The sequence below is a fragment of the Rhinichthys klamathensis genome, unplaced genomic scaffold (assembly GCF_029890125.1).
Source record: "Rhinichthys klamathensis goyatoka isolate OS25496 unplaced genomic scaffold, OSU_Roscu_1.1 h1tg000192l_1, whole genome shotgun sequence".
Taxonomy (NCBI): domain Eukaryota; kingdom Metazoa; phylum Chordata; class Actinopteri; order Cypriniformes; family Leuciscidae; genus Rhinichthys; species Rhinichthys klamathensis.
This window is the reverse complement of record NW_026606718.1, coordinates 3,604,442-3,622,500: the sequence shown is the minus strand read 5'-3', so window position 1 is coordinate 3,622,500 and position 18,059 is coordinate 3,604,442. Positions and strand designations below refer to the sequence as shown.

The 18,059-nt window shown below is 38.0% G+C and overlaps 1 protein-coding gene across 4 annotated transcripts in view; it reads right to left on the bottom strand.

Annotated features, from left to right (window-relative positions):
• LOC130095709 (cell adhesion molecule DSCAML1) overlaps positions 1–17,746 on the bottom strand; it is a 121,705-nt gene extending 103,959 nt beyond the window's left edge. For 3 of the 4 annotated variants that reach the window (XM_056262464.1, XM_056262465.1, XM_056262466.1), the window contains exons 1-2: positions 17,410–17,746; positions 2,348–2,668 (exon numbers count right to left, since the gene is read on the bottom strand). In XM_056262464.1, the coding sequence (XP_056118439.1) occupies positions 2,348–2,668; positions 17,410–17,659 (571 nt within the window). In that variant the 5' untranslated portion in view covers positions 17,660–17,746. The remainder of the gene's footprint in view (positions 1–2,347; positions 2,669–17,409) is intronic. The other variant, XM_056262467.1, reaches the window with a different exon arrangement.
• Positions 17,747–18,059: the final 313 nt, after the last annotated feature.

Genomic DNA, 18,059 nt, shown 5'->3' with positions numbered 1-18,059 from the left:
TAAATTATGCATGTCGGAATGTAAAGGTGATGATACACAGGGCAACTTTTTGAGCAATGTTGCTGGGCAATCTTGCCAAGCGATTGTTGCTTGGGCACTTTCCCATTGAAAATGGGCAGTACATTTCTATCTGGATAATTTGGATCGGTCGTGGGCCCTGTGTCTCATCTGGTTGCCCGTTGACGGCAACATTGCCCAGCAACGTTGCTCAAAAAGTTGCCCTGTGTATCATCACCTTAAGAATGTTAATCTGACCCTCACGGATATAAGTGATTTGAATGATTCTTAGGACATTTTCGAAAGAAAATGTGAAATCAGAAATGTATCTAGGTAAAAAAAACAAAAAAAAACATGTGGTGACATGTGGAATATTCCTCTTTTTAAACTATCCAAAATATAAGGAACAAAAGCACAATGCCATGTATCATGTCACAATGGCCAGCATTCTTTGTTATCAATATTCAAGGGAGTTTTTATTTCATTTTTAAATATTGTTATGTGGACAATTTTAAATATTTGTTTATATTTATTTTATTAAAATTGTATTTTTGTTTTATTTATAAAAAAAAATAAGTTTTATGGCTGGCAGGGCTCCAGACTAACTTTCTTTACTAGGAGCGCTGTTGCCCCTGACTGAAAATTTTAGGAGCACAAGCAGAAAATTTAGGGGCACACCTTAAATCAACTTTTGTTATTATTATCATTCATAATGTCTTAATATTAATTAAAAAACAAAAGGAGTGAAAAAATGTATATTAAGGAGTGAACATAGCCAATAAACATCCTACTGTTTACAATGGTATTTTTTTTTAAATAAGTGTTTAAATAAGAGTTATCCAACATCTTAATTTTTTTAGTTTTAGGATAATCTTTGAAGGATGAACAAAAAATGTGTTGGTCATCACATAAAAAAATAAATTAAAAAAAGCATTTATATATAATATTATAGTTCTGAAGTGCTAGAAAAGATGTGTAGGCTGCGTTTGACTATTTCTGTCACATTATCATATTTATGGTTAGAGTTACTTACTACATTAGCCTAAATCCATGGTGAATGTTGCTGATTTGTGGACTGAAAGCCTTCTATAAGTTTTTCTCCTGGTTTCCACGTCAGAGCTGTTTGATCTGATATCTATGGTTTATAGCAGAACTCTGCGCCGAATCGGAATGTTTCTCACTGGATCTCGTAGCGATGATTATTAATTCTGAGGCAAATTCAATGGATTTCTTCACTGGATCTCCTAGTAACAGTGTCGCGTGAGCGAGATCGGCCCGCGACTGGCAAGTTCGGGTCTTTATTTTACTGTCAATGGTTCGGGGCGCTGCTTCATTGATATAAATAAGAAAGGTTATGCGCTGCTCTGTCTATTATTGGTCCGGAATTATTATTTACTGGACGACTGGATGTAAAATTCAGTCGCACACTCTCAAATTTTAGTCGCAAAATGCGACCATTTGGTCGCAGTCTGGAGCCCTGGTCACCACATCTTCTAAAGAAAATGTGAAATCAGAAATGTATCTAGGTAAAAAAAAAACAAAAAAAAACAAAAAAACATGTGGTGTGGAATATTCCTCTTTTTAAACTATCCAAAATATAAGGAACAAAAGCACAATGCCATGTATCATGTCACAATGGCTAGCATTCTTTGTTATCAATATTCAAGGGAGTTTTTATTTCATTTTTAAATATTGTTATGTGGACAATTTAAATATTTTTTTTATATTTATTTTATTAAAATTGTATTTTTGTTTTATTTATTAAAAAACTAAGTTTTATGGCTGGTAAGAAATATTCATTTCTATTTTAAGGATACACAAAAATATTCTTAGTGTTTTTGAAAGAATCCTCTCATGCTCATCAAGGCTGCATTTAGAGTAATATTTAGAAATATTTAAAAACAGTCAATGTAGATTTTTGTGGAAACCATGATAAATTTTTACTTGAAATAGTTTTGTAACATTATACATTTCTTTACTGTCACTTGTGACTAATTAAGTGAGTCCTTGTGGAATAAAAGCATTAATTTCTTTGAGAAAATCTTTTGACTAATTGTTTATACAAGTATATTTATTTCAATTCATTGAAAAAATTCTCTGTCCATGAGCATTTGACAGGATCCCGGTTTAATATATAATGAGCAAGTAAGCTATTATTTAGTAGACACTTTTATCCAAAGGTCATATGTTCAAGGACATGAAAATGATAGCTTATGGCCTGTTCCTTGTGAGACTTGAACCAACAACATTGCAGTTGCCAACCCTGACCTTCACACAACACTGCAGCACCATATAAATACAGTAGATAGATGGATAGCTAGGCCGACAGATGTATGGAATCAGGTCTCACCTGCTTTGACACGGATGCTAGGGCTGCGGATCTTGCCGGCCTGGTTCTCGGCAGTGCAGAAGTAGTCATTATCATGAATGAAGCTGTTGAAGGCAGAGGGGGAGAAGGGGTAGAGCTGCAGCGTGCCGTTGGCGTGAACGTGGCGGATGTGTGGCACGTCGTAGATGTCGTCGCCAGTGGCCAGGTACCAGCGGAGGACGGCATGGGGGGCGCCACCCGCAGGACAGGGCAGGGACACCCCCACTGAGCTGGAGAAGGTCACTCTCTGCAGGGAAGCATTCACAAAGTACAGCCGCGTCGAGACCACATCCTCGCTGTGCACTGGAAGAGAGACAACATGGTCAGTTACAAAGTGACCAAAGAGTTTTATTCTGCAAATCAACACCTGGACAGGTTAAGGGGCCAACTCATACTCGTTCCTTTGGGTTACTGCACTTTGAAATGGGCAGCACATCATAAAATAAGCTCTGCGTGTCCTTCTGGCAAACTTCCACCTCACAATCACGTCTGGTAAAGTGCATGCCCTACCGTCCTCTGATTGGATTATCCCAGAGACGTTCCCATTGGGTCAGCACAACTCGATTCAAATTTAGAAATCAATCACTGGATTGAGAAGATGATGTAACCAAAAATTGTCCTTTATCTGATTATTTGTCTGTCATTTTCCAAGTGCACAAGCTATATGAAAGCTAAGGGTTGCATTCCCTGTACAACAACATAACTAGCTGCATAACTACCAAAGTGTGACACATTGTTAGAGAAATTAACTACTGTAGCTAGTCGATTGATGTTGCGCAGATGATGGAGTACCAATTTATGCTAATTCATCGGTTCGAGATCGAATTAATGTCAGATTATTGCCAGTAAATAAAAAACATGGCATTTGAAGACTACTGCACTATTTTTGTTCTTCGTTGTTTTGATTTATTTACAGATGTTCGATTCAATCACGGGTTCCCTCTTGCGTCATATTCCGGGGTTCCCTGGGTGTCTGGTGCGCATTCGCAAATGCACAATCTTGAAAAACTTTGTATATATTAATGCTTGCCAACGATTAATCGTGACTAATCGCATCCAAACTAAAAGTCTGTGTTTACATAATATATGTGTGTGTACTGTGACATTTTCTATATATAAATACACACATATGCATGTATATATTAAAGAAAAATTTGTCATTTATATATATATATATATATACAATATTTATATATAATATAAATTATGTATTAATTAGGGCTGTCAAATGATTAATCACGATTAATCACATCCAAAATAAAAGTTTTTGTTTACATAATATATGTGAGTGCACTGTGTATAATTATTTTGTATATATATAAATACACACACATGCATGTATATTTAAGAAAAAAATATTATTTATATATACAATATTTATATGTATATATAATATAAATTATATATAAATCTATATACAGTATATACATGAAAATATTTCTTAAATATATACAAGCATGTGTGTGTATTTATATATATAAAATAATTATACACAGTGCACCCACATATATTATGTAAACAAAAACTTTTATTTTGGATGTGATTAATCACGATTAATCATTTGACAGCCCTAGTATTAATATTATATACAGTATATACATGAAAATGCTCTTAAATATATACATGCATGTGTGTATTTATATAAACAAGATAATTATACACAGTACACACACATTTACTATGTAAACACAAACTTTTATTTTGGATGCGAATAATCGCGATTAATCGTTGCCCAGCACTGAATGAAAGATATAAATTGTAATGCATGTAAGCTTGGTTATTTTGATCAAGAGCATGATCTAGCCTATATTATGTTCACATGTGGTACTAACAAGAAACTATGCTTCTAACCACAGGTCAAAAACTGTAGTTCCAACATAACAACTTGCGAATGTTTGGTGGAACTATGGTTTCGGGAAGCACCAAATCATTGTTAACAACAGAACTTATGACCATAGTTGGCTAACGCTTTTGGAAAACACACCCCAGATTCTTTAGCATCAACAGAAAGTGTTCATTTAAATTGACTCTGAAACTGAAAATGCTGCAATTTCCACAGAAGCAAACACAACAAAGTAAGATGCAGGTGTCAGCAAGCCTTCCAAACAAAAGCCGACTTTGTCCACAGCAAGAGTGGATCTTTACTCTCCAATCACATCTTTTTAAAATATAGGCCTATGTGTTCTTGGCAGATGCTTCCTTACCAAAGGAACCTAACTTATCCAACCTTAACCCAAATGACAGTGATAACAAGCAGTCGTAGGGCAGGCATTAAAGAATATCACTTATCTAATATGTGTGCGGTGTGAGCCGTGCTGAATGCTGCCATCTGATAGGAGAATAAATAGGTCATAGAACCCCCGCTATGTATCTACAAACCTCTCTGACAGCTAATGTGGATCAGACAATCATTCGCTCTTTGTGTATTACCAAACCCGGACTACTGTGAGAAAAGAGGGAAAAAAAGATGGTTGCGTAAATTAACGCGTGTTAATTTAGCAGCGTAGCTAATGATGTCCTTCAAAGGCAGCGTTTTAGTGATTTACCATTCCGCCGTCTCTATTATCTGCAGGCTCTATTACGGATTACATGGTTCTGGTGGGATGGCTCTGTATCTTTTTGTATTCTGAAAATTGCTTAGCTCAGCTCTGGCTCCGAGCCAAGGGAGACACAAGCCCAAAGCAAGAGCATTTTCTTCTAAGGCAATTACATTTAATTAATGCCCCCCACCAGGTTTATGTCAACAATGCCTGGATTAACCCCATTCTTGTGATTCTCATTGTGTTCGAAAGAATAATGGTGACATGCTAGCATGCCATTAAAGTCAATGGGGTGCCATAGATAAGTAAACTATCAGCTTCCATGCACAGAAGACTTCTAATGTATAAAAATAAATATGAAATTGGAATTTATACCCAATCAAATTGAATATTAAAGGATTAGTTGACCTAAAAATGAAAATGCTGCTTCTTTTAATGCAATGAAACCAAGGCTGTGCCAAGTCCCCATTCACTTTCATTGTATGGAAAAGAGCAGCTTGGACATTCTATAAAATATCTTCTTTTGTGCTTCACACAATTTTTTTTAAATAAAAGTAAGTTAAATGGGTTTGGAAAGACATGAAAGGTTTGTAAATAATCACATTCTATTGTTTTACGGACTAAAATTATGTTATTATTACTTTTGATTACTTATAGGCTACTCCTTTTACAGTCTCGAGAAACAAAGGACAATAATAATATCCATTTGGAATAAGGAAAAAAAAAACATGCAAAGCATAAATAGAATGAAAAACATGAAAAAAGTGGTGCTAGAGAATTGAAAGGCTGAGATTAGAGCTAAAGCTTTTACTGGGCAAGGTGGGGGTTTGGTTTCTTTCTCTCTCCATCCATCACTCTCTCTCCCTCTCTTTTTATATTCCCATAGAACATGAAGGGATATGTTATGTGATTGGAATTTGTACGCCAGACGCAGAGAGTTAAATCCATATAATCTCCTTTCACATTTAACACACACAGAGCCTTCCTGGCCTGATAATCGCAGCACGGTGGAGGGCCTCTATCGCTTCCCCTCTCACTCTGCCCTGTGGGGAGGGCAGATTATGGAGGTGGGTGCGAGCCAGGGGGCATGAGTCCAGACAGGACCAGGTCTAGAGTGAGCAGAGGAGTAGGTTGGATGGGGGGCTGCAGTGAATGGTTTTGTGGAGTCAGGAGTCACAGGTTGCAAGGGAATGAAATAAAATGCTTTTCGTTGTTCTCGCTTCGCATAAAGTAAAAATGTGCTGGATTACATTAGTACAAGGTCTAGACTGGAAGTTCTCAACCTTTATTACTCAAAAGTCCCCTACAGGGGGTCAAGGTTATTTTTTAAAGACTGCCTACACAGCTATGCAACTAACACAAGTATTTTATTTTCTAACTATTTTCTTAACATAATCTAGAATCCCAGAATCCCATCAACTGTTTGGTTACCCATATTCTTCAAAATATCTTCTTTTTTGTATTTTCAAAAAGGCAATTTTATTAAAACCTTGCCTTTTGTGTTCAGCGGAAGGAAGAAATTCATACAGGTTTGAAACAACTTGCGGGTGAGTAAATGATAACAGAATTTTCATTTTTGGGCGAACTCTCACTTTAAGAACAAGTACGACCAACTAGCAGTTAGTTAGGGGTAATCAGTCTTACTTTTCAGTATCAGATTAAACAACGTTTAATATACGTACACGTAAAATATACGTTTTTATGTAACTGATTTACAAAAAGTTATGAACTGTCTTAAAGAACTGTTTAAGACCTGATTGTTTATAACCATTTGAAGGAAAGACAGCATTTCTCTTAGAAGTGGAAATGCAAATGTTTTAGATCCAATTGTGATCCAATAGATGTCCATTTTTTAGAGGACGAATTAAAAAGTTTTGTTTGCTAAGGTTATATGCTGCAATAAATAAAAAGCTCAGTGGTGCAGTCAATTTCACAGTAGCATTTCAATAAATAAACAAATAAACATTTCATTTTATTTAAACAATTTATTTATTTTTTATTTAATTGATTCATTTATAAATAGTTAGAGAATGCTTTAGCCCCTTTAGATGTTCACGACCCTCCCCCCATTTCAGAACCGCTGGACTAGACTGAGCTTTGCTGTGCATGCGAAGTCAGCGCTTAATTTAGTGCCACAGTTGCACTGACAAATCTAGGGTTTGAAGCAAATGTTTTGACCTACGCTTTTGTATAAAGAACCTCTGGGATCCAGCATTAGAGTTAAACAGCAAAGATCCCTGACATGCTCAAAATGGAGTTAGTCCCTGGCTGCCGTCAGCCTTAAGTGCTATTTGGGACGAGAGCAGAGTGCACTCTATCCTGGTTTCTGAGCTGTGTCAAATATAATTCCGCTCTTTTCAGGACCACGGACAGTGACTGAATGGTCCCTAAACACATTTCAGCACTATAGACAGCGCCAATCTCCTCTTGGCAGAAATGCAACTTAAAACTAAGCAAACACAAACAACTGTTAATCTGTAATAGTTCTTTCAAAGATATAAAAAACATCTCTCGCTTATCATTGGACAAACAAGAGCAAACGCCATCCTGCGCATGGCATCAGAAAATATAGACAATAGCGGAAAGCCTGCATGACAACACATCAGTTCACTGTAGATCTGAACAAAACATAGCAACACTGGGAAATATGGTCATGGTCGTACTGATATGGGATGAAAAACAGGTCAACTGGTTAGTCCCCCTGCCCCCCACCCCTTATGCCTTTGCAGATTATAGCCTAAAGCATAAACCCCCATAATAAAGATTGCAATATCTATAATCTCACAGTGGGGTTCTGGGTAAGGGGTTGTGGATCCAAAAGGGAGGGCCTGAGGATATCCACATCCCCCCACACTGTCTGGGTCTGAAGTATAGGAGGGGGAAATGAAAAAGTTTGAGACCAGGACAGCTGCAGTTTGTCCTCCACACCAACAGGTGTCACTATTGGGACGCTATCATAGAATTCTACCAAGAGAAAGCATTCCCTCTGCTCATGGGACCACAGAACTTTTTGAGCCAATAATCTGAGCTGTAAATGGCATGTGATAAATTACTCTAAAAGTGCGGAATTCCAGCTATTTCTATAGGAATCAGTGCGATTAGCAGTTTCATAAAAGGGCAAAAAAGTTCCCTATGCAGATTTCGCTCATGTTCAAGTTGGTCATGTGAATTCGCCATGCCGACCAACAGAAAGCTGCTTGGTTTTAAAGTGACGTCTGAGTGAGCAGTGCTTCATAGATCGCAACACTATTGACAATGAAAAACTTTGCCAAAATTTGCTGATGTGACCACACCTTAAAAGTGTGAAATTGAGGGTTTTTGTGGCAATCAGCCAATCAAGCTTTGTCATTACATAATTTCTGGCAACTTTAAAGGGTTAGTTCACCCACAAAATTAAGTTCTGTCATTAATTACTAACCCTCATGTCGTTTCAAACCCGTAAGTCTTTCGTTCATCTTCGGAACACAAATGAAGATCTTTTTAATGAAATCTGAGAGTTTTATGTCCCTTCATTGACAGCTAAGCAATTACCACTTTCAAACCCCAGAAAGGTAGTAAAGACATCATAAAAGTAATCCATGTGACCCAAGTGGTTTAACCTCAATGTTATGAAATGACACGAGTGCTTTGTTTGCACACAAAAAAAAAACAATTTTTACCACTTTATTTACAAATTACTAACTTCCTGCATGCACCACGACGTGCATATTGTGTTGACACGAGAGCAGACATAGTTGCGCGAATGTGGGTTGGAGACGAACATTTTGTAAATAAAGTGGTAAATCGTTTTTTTTTTTTTTTTTTTTGCAAACAAAGCACTCGCGACGTTTCATAAAATTGAGGTTAAACCACTGGAGTCACATGGGTTATTTTAATGATGTCTTTACTATCTTTCTGGACCTTGAATCACACATTTTTAAGAGCCAACAAATAAATAAAATCACTAGCAAAACTTACACCATATTGTAAAGAAATATATTAGCGATGTTTCTTACGAAATGTCAGCCAATTTTGAATGGCCACCAAATAAATTTGTTGATGCTATGCATTGAAACTCATCGGGGAGAAAAAAAAATGGAAACACATCAACCGAAGTACCCACACAAAGCATCCAACAATGTCTATGTCCAAGGATGTCCATCATGGTCCATGGGTAGATGATCAGTAATTTAGGAGAGTCTTAAGGAGAGAAAAGAGAAAGGGCAATTGGATAACCCAATTTCTTCTCTCTTTGTTCTGAGATGACTTCCGTGTGAGGGCTAACGAAGCCCTGCAGCTCCTTGCTATTCTCATTGCCATATGCCAAACGAGGGAAAGGGCTGCATGGGAATGCTGAAACGCTCCATTAATGATGCCCATTTTCCCTATCTATCTGTCTAACTCTCAAGATGGACGCGTTATTCTCCACCCACTTCCTCCAACCGAAAAAATTCCAGCTAAAAAATGTCTTTGCTCATCATTTCATGTTGTTTTTCCCTCCTTCTCGCCATCTCTCCCTGTTAATCGCCTTCCATTTTTCTCTTTCTTAACTCCCCCTTTATGTGTGGTCCTCCTAGCATTTGCACATTTGCACAACATATACATATATTTTTTTTGTTCAATCGCTATGAAAATGCCATTTGAATATGTATTGTGGATATCCTAGGCAATTGCCAATGGTGAGCCGCTATGCATAATGCAGCTCTCTCGGTCGCTCATCTGCATTTGCTTAGACACACACTCTCTCACATGCACACGCATAGATCTTCACACCCTGTCCCCAAAGAAATCTGCACACAATCTCTCTTCCGATCACTGTCTCACCTACATAAACATGTCTAAATGCAGACACATATTTTTGGGACGCGCAACTGTTCGACAACAACGCAATTCAACCATCCATTTGCCTCCGAGCCTACCAATTAATTTATTCGCAGATTGTTCAAGGGCCATTTCCGCTGTCAAGCCTGTCTGTATAGCGCTACAACGCTGAATATTTTTTAACAGCTTCCAGTGTCATAATGTTTTCTTTAACCTTTTTAAGATGACTCATGAGAGGCTGACTTTCTTCCTCCTTTGTTTTTATACCTTTCCTCAGACAAGCCACTTATCAAACCGATAATCATTTATGCACGGCGCAGTCAAGGAAAAATCAATACTACAGGTGCTGAGTAACTTCCAGCTGAATCTAAAGTCAGCCCAACGCTGCATCCAGTTATAAATGGGTTTATGATAGCGAGAATGAGTGTGTGTGTATGTGTGTGTGTCGGGCATTTCTTCATAGCTAGGCTGAGGAGGACACATGTACACTTGGTGTTTAGATTACATTTGGTCTGGTATATTAGAGTAAATCTTGCCTGCCACTGTTGTCCCTGTGATTGTTCAGTGCTTTGCGTGAGTGAGCTAGAGTAGATTGGAAACCAGTCACATGTAACCTCCCACATTTGCATGGCAGTCTCTTTGAGAAGAGGGAGAGAGAAAAGTGTGAGACATATCTATACATTTGTTTAAATAATTAGCATTTTGCATGCATCTATCCTGTTATATAATGAATCAAATATATGATATGGCCATGTAAGAGACTGAGGCTGATGAGTCTCTTCCTTTCTAATCTCGGTTTGAAGTGGTTGGATTTTGAATTGGGTAAGGGATCTCTACCCCTTTATTTTTGCGGTACTGCAGCGTCAGGGAAAAAAGAAAACATTTACAGCATTTGGATCCATGAAGAACATCCATGGTTCCTTTCCATTGCACAAAAAGTTCTTTAAAGTGGAAAAAGGTTCTTTAGATTTTCAAAATATTCTTCACACTATGAAAAAAAAAGGTTCTGTTAAGAACTGGTCACTGAAAGGTTCTTCGGCAAAAACTGGGAACCCTTTATTTTTTATCATCATTATTTTTTAAACTGCTCTAAAGTTGTCTTGATACTAAAATGACCAACATGAAACCACAGTAAAAAATGTATTCCTCTTTCTGGATGGAAGTAACTATGTCTGAGATAAATCATGTCCACTCATAATTTACTAAGTACAATATAGGGGAGAACCAGGAGTGTTGTAACACAAGGTGTAACACAAGGTGAGTAACACCAAAGTCCGTCTACGGATATAGACATTCTATATACATTGCCATATTAGACATTCACCATCAGTTAGAAAGCAGTACATGAGTGAAATCATTACATAGCGGCAACCACCATCCTGGAGTTGAGTGGAGTGGGAAAGTCTCTGTGACCATTATGACTGACATTATAAAATCTTAATCAAATCGAAAGTTTCTTGTATATAAATAAATTTTAACTAATTTCATTTGTAAATTAGATATGAACATATTGGGCCCTATCTTGCACTCGGCGCAAATGACTTTGTACACTGACGCATGTATCATTCCTATTTTGCACCCACGCAAAGCAGACTTTTCCCCTTCACAGACACATGTCGGTTAACTAAGAAATACACTTGCGCTCCCCGGGGCGGTTCAGCGCAAAAAGGAGGCGTGTTCCGGCGCAAACTTTCCCTCATGCTATTTTGCTGTTCTATGTAACAAATGCGCCACTGACCAGAAAAAAATAGTCTAAAGTCAGTGGCGCGTTGCGCGTTGTTCATTATGCTATTATAAGCACGCATGCTTGGCCATAATCAATGTAGCGTGTGCACAACGCGCATACACTTTGATTCTCTCATCTAAGCAGCAGTTTTCATTTTTGCAAATCATACATTATTACGATAGATAGATAGATAGATAGATAGATAGATAGATAGATAGATAGATAGATAGATAGATAGATAGATAGATAGATAGATAGATAGATAGATAGGCAATTTATTATAAAAGCATACATGTAGCTTACACATTTACCCAAATTATCATACGCCTGTTTAACAGAAGTTAATTTGGGTGGGTTTCTACATCCCCAATGTCACTTCTCTGTGTTTTACGGCCCTGACGAGAACGTTGCTCTCCTCGGCTGTGAACCGCTCCTGGCGCGCGCCTGGCAAATCCCTGCTCTTAAAGGGAATGTGAGATGACGCTCTGATTGGTTTATTTCACGTTACGCCCAAACCACACCTATGAATAATGAAGCTACTTCAGACCAACCCCTTTTAGATTTGCGCCAGGCGCAAGAGGCATTTATCCCGCCGGGAAAATAGCAACAGCGCCGGGAACCGCCCACAAAGTTACTTGCGCTTTGCGCTTTGACACTTGCGTTTCAGATCGTTAAAATAGGGCCCATTATATCAAAGTTTGACACAAAAAAGAGAGTGGCAACACTCCACATTTGCGTTCACAAACAGCTAACGTTACGTTACACGTACGAAATGTAATCCAAAGAGATGAGGAGCAGGTTTTTTACATTGCAGTGAACTAACTTCGAACTTAACACAGAAACTTACCAGACGTTTGACCTTTGACGAATTGATCGTACGACCCACGTATGTAGGCCTAACGTTACTTATGTAGGCTACGTTAGTGTGGCACTGGATTGTACGCGGAATAAACAACCACTTTCAGAGATGTCGACTTTTAAAAAGTACTTTTCAGGGCGCAATATGTTGAGGACCTCTCACCACTATCTAACCGCCATCTAAATATGTTGAGGACCTCTCACCACTATCTAACCGCCATCTATCTAACCGCCATCTTTAAAAGAGACGGTTGACAAACAGAAGAAGAAAATAACATTGTCATTAGCTGCTACTCACCCTCGAGGTTGATCACAACCGCTTTTTATCGAACTGAAAGACGTTTATCTTTCCTAAATAAACCAGACTATTCCTGTTTTAGAGACGTTTTAAACAAAGCAGTATTTATTTGTGTTTGTGATTATATCTGTGATATTTAAAACTATGATAAAAAATATTGACAGTTGTGTTGTTTTCCCATCCACACTGATCGTCAGATAATGGAAAGCGCGCGAGCAGCGTACTGTTGCTATGGTTACCGCTACTTCTGTTCCTGAGCGACTACGTAGTGCACTGACGAATTGATTCTGTAACTTTTATTGTTACTAAAGAGTTGATTGAAAACAATTTTGAAACATATTAATATACTTAGAGAGAGTAGACTAGAAAATGAATAGCCTGTAGACAGTTTTTTAACCTCCAACCATTTGATTGGGTGTTTTGGGAGGGTTCAAGACGCGCTTTAAAGGGATAGTTAACCCAAAAAATGAAAATTCTGTCATCACTCACACTCAAGTTGTTCCAAACCTGTATGAATTTCTTTCTCCTGTTGAACACAAAAGAAGATATTTAGAAGAATGTCACTAACCAAACCCCATTGACTTTTTCCATAATATCTCAGTCAATGGGGTGTATCAACTGCTTGGTAACCCATATTCTGAAAAATATCTTCTTTTGTGTTCAGCAGAAGAAAGAAACTCATACAGGTTTGGAACAACTTGAGTGTGAGTAAATTATGACAGAATGTTCATTTTTGGGTTAACTATTCCTTTAAATAGAGGAGTCAAACACCCTGATACCGCACGTCACATTATCCGACTCTTGATAGAACGGATGCTTTGCGCGTGGTGTCCGATTGGATGGACAAGTGGCCCCGACGTGTCGCGAGCAGCAGGTGCTCTCAGGAGGCGAGGAGTGTTTGTTCACGCGCTTAACTCACCGGCACACGAGCTCTGAAAGAAGAACAGCGGTCACCTGTCGAAGCGGAACCCGAGAGTGACACAAAGATTTTTATTTTGACCGCACTTCAGCTGAAATGGCAGGTCGAGCGGCGGGGTGCAGGGAAGAATAGCACGGCGCTTAACCCAGTAAATCTCACCGGTTTTCTTTTGAGTTTGAAGGGTCTAAAAAAGAGTTAATGGTGCATTTTACACAGAGTTCAGACTTAAGTTTTATATGGATATTTTAGGCTACATGACTGGTGTAAATAGTCACATGACCAGAGCTGTTTAATTCCATGAAAGGAAGCATGCCATAATAAACAATTTGCTAATGTATTTTCTAATATAGCCTACTGATATTTCAAGAGTCTATGGTTTAGATAACAAGAACAAATAATAAATAATAATAATAAAAAAGTTAAATAATAAAAAATATATATAATATATATAGCCTATTGATAATCGACTGTCTTTATCCCACAATTGCCTTCAAAATATTAAATTGTTACTTTATTGATTGCAACTTTCTTGACAGAGAAATGTTTGACACTGTGTGTTTCCCATCGGTTACAGGAATAAAACACATTCTTTGACTAACTTTATTTATTTATTTAACCTTTTTTAATGAAAAAAAATCAGTTTCCACTATCCAGTGAGTAACATTATTTAGCTGGGAATAATTTTGGATTTTTTTTTTTTTTTTTTATTCGGAACATTCATAATTCGTGCCTTGTGGAGTTAATAAAATCACTGATGGGACAACCTTGTTCAATCTAAACATCTTATTTTCAAGAAGAAGAAAAGTTCAAGTTACTACACAATTCATGGGAGAAACGTGTTTATCTGTGACTCATGCTGCTTTCACACATGGCTTTACTCTTTATTTTTATAGAGGAAGTAGGCTATCGTATTATGAACACAGTGTCATGGAAAGAAGAGAGGAACAGGTGTAGCCTATATGACGAGTATAACGAAATATATATATATATATATATATATATATATATATATATATAGAGAGAGAGAGAGAGAGAGAGAGAGAGAGAGAGAGAGAGAGAGAGAGAGAGAGAGAGAGAGAGAGAGAGAGAGAGAGAGAGAGAGAGAGAGAGAGAGAGAGAAATAAATTGAGTCCTTATGGCCAATGACCTGATTTACTTTTGGAGTGGGGGATGCGGCAGATCTCCTACTAATTGCGCAGCTGGGAAGAACAGGGGATTTGATGGGGGGGAAGAGAAAGGAAACCAATTTTGCATATTTCTATGAGGGGGAGACCGGGTGGGATGGAGGTGTCCTGATGTGAGCAGCCGGTTTGACATTGCGAGCAGTTTGGAGGTGAAATCTCATGAAAGTGGGGAATCTTTAAAAAAATGTTCAGATATTTCTGTTATGGTTGATGTAAAACATACACATGGCCATTATTATGAAAAATATGTCTGACTCTGAAAGCGTCTGATGTGTTGGACGTGCATGGCAAGCTCCTTTCAATCACATTTTAATTTAGGCAAATGTTCAGAAAATCGGATCAGACCGGATAATATCGCAGCCACCACACAAATTTGTCGACCTGACGACTGCTGATCCTTAAAATAAATATTGGACAGATACACACAAGCGTACACACACTGCCTATACCACCCCTTTATTCATTATTTAATATCCAAGCAAATATGTCATAAATAAAATTATTAAAGCTAAAAAAAACATTTGTTTGACATTTAAAAAAAATCGAGACCTATCACAAAGAGTATTCAACATCTGGATAATAACATGGATTAATTCTAATATGTTATAGGCCCTATTAACACAATTACAAATCCTTCCAATAAACTAAGGCTTTATGAATTATTTTAATAATAATATACTATTTGCTATTATTTTTGTTCATTATAATATTAATTATAATTTTTTATCAAATTATAACTCACATGCAAATAACAATGTACATTTCAACCTTCAATACTGCAGCATCCCTCAGTGCCTTTTTCATTTCATTTAGTTGCATTTCCATAAAAAGACAAGCTGACCCTCGAGACGACAATTTACCCTGGATTCGGTTTCCCAGCCCGGGGTTCAGGTGTGAGGCAAGGGGGGTAATATGTTACAACTTGCCCGGGTCACGATAATGCATAATAATACATTTAAAATGGCTGCTTATTTCTAAACAAAAACGACTAAAATGTGTTCTTATGATAACATACAATTATTTCTGGAAATGTGGAAAAAAGCTTTTTAAGGAGAAATGTTTCTACATTCCTTGAAAGTGAAAAAGATGGAGGCGCGGCCCTCTCGGAAAAATACGCAGTCCTAATGCATATGCATGTATGATAATTGATGTGCGTTTTACATCTCCTATCGACCGTGTTATCAGAGCTTAAGATACATGATAAGATATATATTGTGAGAATTACAGAAAACTCTATATAAACTATGATAATTATTAAATAAAAAGAGAACATGACAATAATAAGTTTCTTTGCGCCCTCCATATCCCGTTTTTACGCACTTTACGCCCTACTGCACCCTTCCTCCCCCATACAAGAACACACACAAACATACACAAACACACATTAATACACACTACAGTTCTCTTTCACAAACCCACACACACACAGACTGCAAGAGAAACAGAATAATTCTGACCTTACATCCCCGATCAAATTACATTAAAATATATTTCAAAAAAAAATTCAATTCTAAAGCATCCAAACTCAAGTACTGTATAACCAGGTAAAGCATTCGCGTTTGAATTGTTTGTGGGCAAATAAAAAGTCATACTTTACAATGCAATATCAGATAAAGAACACTTCAAAACAGACGTTTTGAAAAGTGGTTTCATCCCAAAATATTTTGCCAGATAATTTTAGGGGGAAAAAATATGAGCAAAAACTGAAAGCATATCTCCAAGGCTGGAGGGTGAGGAAAGGAGGGGCATGTATGCTGTGAGGTGTCAAAAACAAAATTGTTGAGGAGACATCATGACAGAAATTGATGCGTAAAACTAACTGAATGAGCAAATAAATAACCTTAATTATGATCAAAATAAACCACATCTTCGTTTTCCATTTACACAAATTCAAATGTGCCATATCAAACCCACCATCAGCACAGTCAAACCAGGAATCTGTTGGCTTAGAAAATGGAGGACCACTAATTGCACCAGTGCTAATTGGAAATGAGGCTGCATAAGCCATTCTATTTTTCACATGATCTATGCAGATATATTCACCCTCTACCACAGACATATGCTTTTTTATTACAAAATACCAATTATTCTTTTCCCTAAAGGCATAAAACAGCATGTTACTATAAACAACGAACAGACCTATTCAGATCCAAAGAATTACATTCTTATTCTAGCGCAGTAAAAAAAAAAAAAAAAAAAAAAAAAGTATCAAGAGCAGAAAAAAATGACACCTCACTGACCAACTCTACTTTTCCCAACAAGCAACATACAGAAGGCCAAACGTGTATGACAAATGCACACGACCGATGCAAAAATCTGCTCCCGTTCTACATATTCATAACTCAACAGCATATTCATATCTTGCATACAAATCATGCTATCTCCCCCATCTTTGCGCACGGGAACATGCAGATCCTACAGCCTCATAATCTTCTGTTCGCCGTTAATCGCCGACTAGAGAAACAATTTTCCCCGTTTTAAGCAACTAAAAACATTTGGAACGAAGTTGTATATTAGTTTTAGAGAGAAATAAACTTCCTTAAAATCCAGATATGTGAGCGCACCATAAAATAACGTTGGAACTCCTTCCACTGAACTTGTAACAGTGCATTTTTTGTGCAAACAAATGACCACTTAATTGAATTGAATAAAGTGTGCAGTTATTTTCCCACATTGTAAGTCAAAAAAGCAGCAATAAATAAATAAACTGACTACGTACCTTCTTGAAAAGAATACAGCAGGAGTAAAGTTACCAGCCACATGCCATAAATAGCAGGTATATTTCTCAGGAATGTTTTGCAATCCCGACGTGTGCACTGTGCAGTATTCGGCCAGGCGAGGCTCCGTGCAGGAGTGGTGACGATGCTCCCCGGCGATCTCTCCAGCCCTAGTCCCCTACTCGTCAGCGCCGAGAAGCGGGGAAGACTTTGGTCCCGCCTCTCGTACCCTCCCCTCCGCGGGACCGTCATCCGAACGGCCCCTCCTTCGGTAGTCTAATGGTACGGCGAGATGGAGAGGTGCTGGTGCGGGGCCAGAGAGAGACGCGGCGAGGACGGCGCGCGGAGTTTTGTTGGTGGGGGTGGGTTGAGTGCATCATAGAGGACAGGACTTAACATGTTGTTGTTGTTGTTGTGAGCGGTCCACGTGGCTGGAGTCAGCCGGGGCATTCTGTGGCACTCAATGTAACCATGGCGCACCTGGGAACTAAATGACTGCTTTTTTTACGCACGGCGGATCACTTTTTGCGATGTCAACGGCTTACCTTTTATCGTCAGAAATCTCGCATTGATTCAACGCTGCTGAGAAAAACAGCTTAAACCTTGTGTGGTCTCCCAGCCAGACTTGTTTGCTGGTTTTAGGCACTTTTCA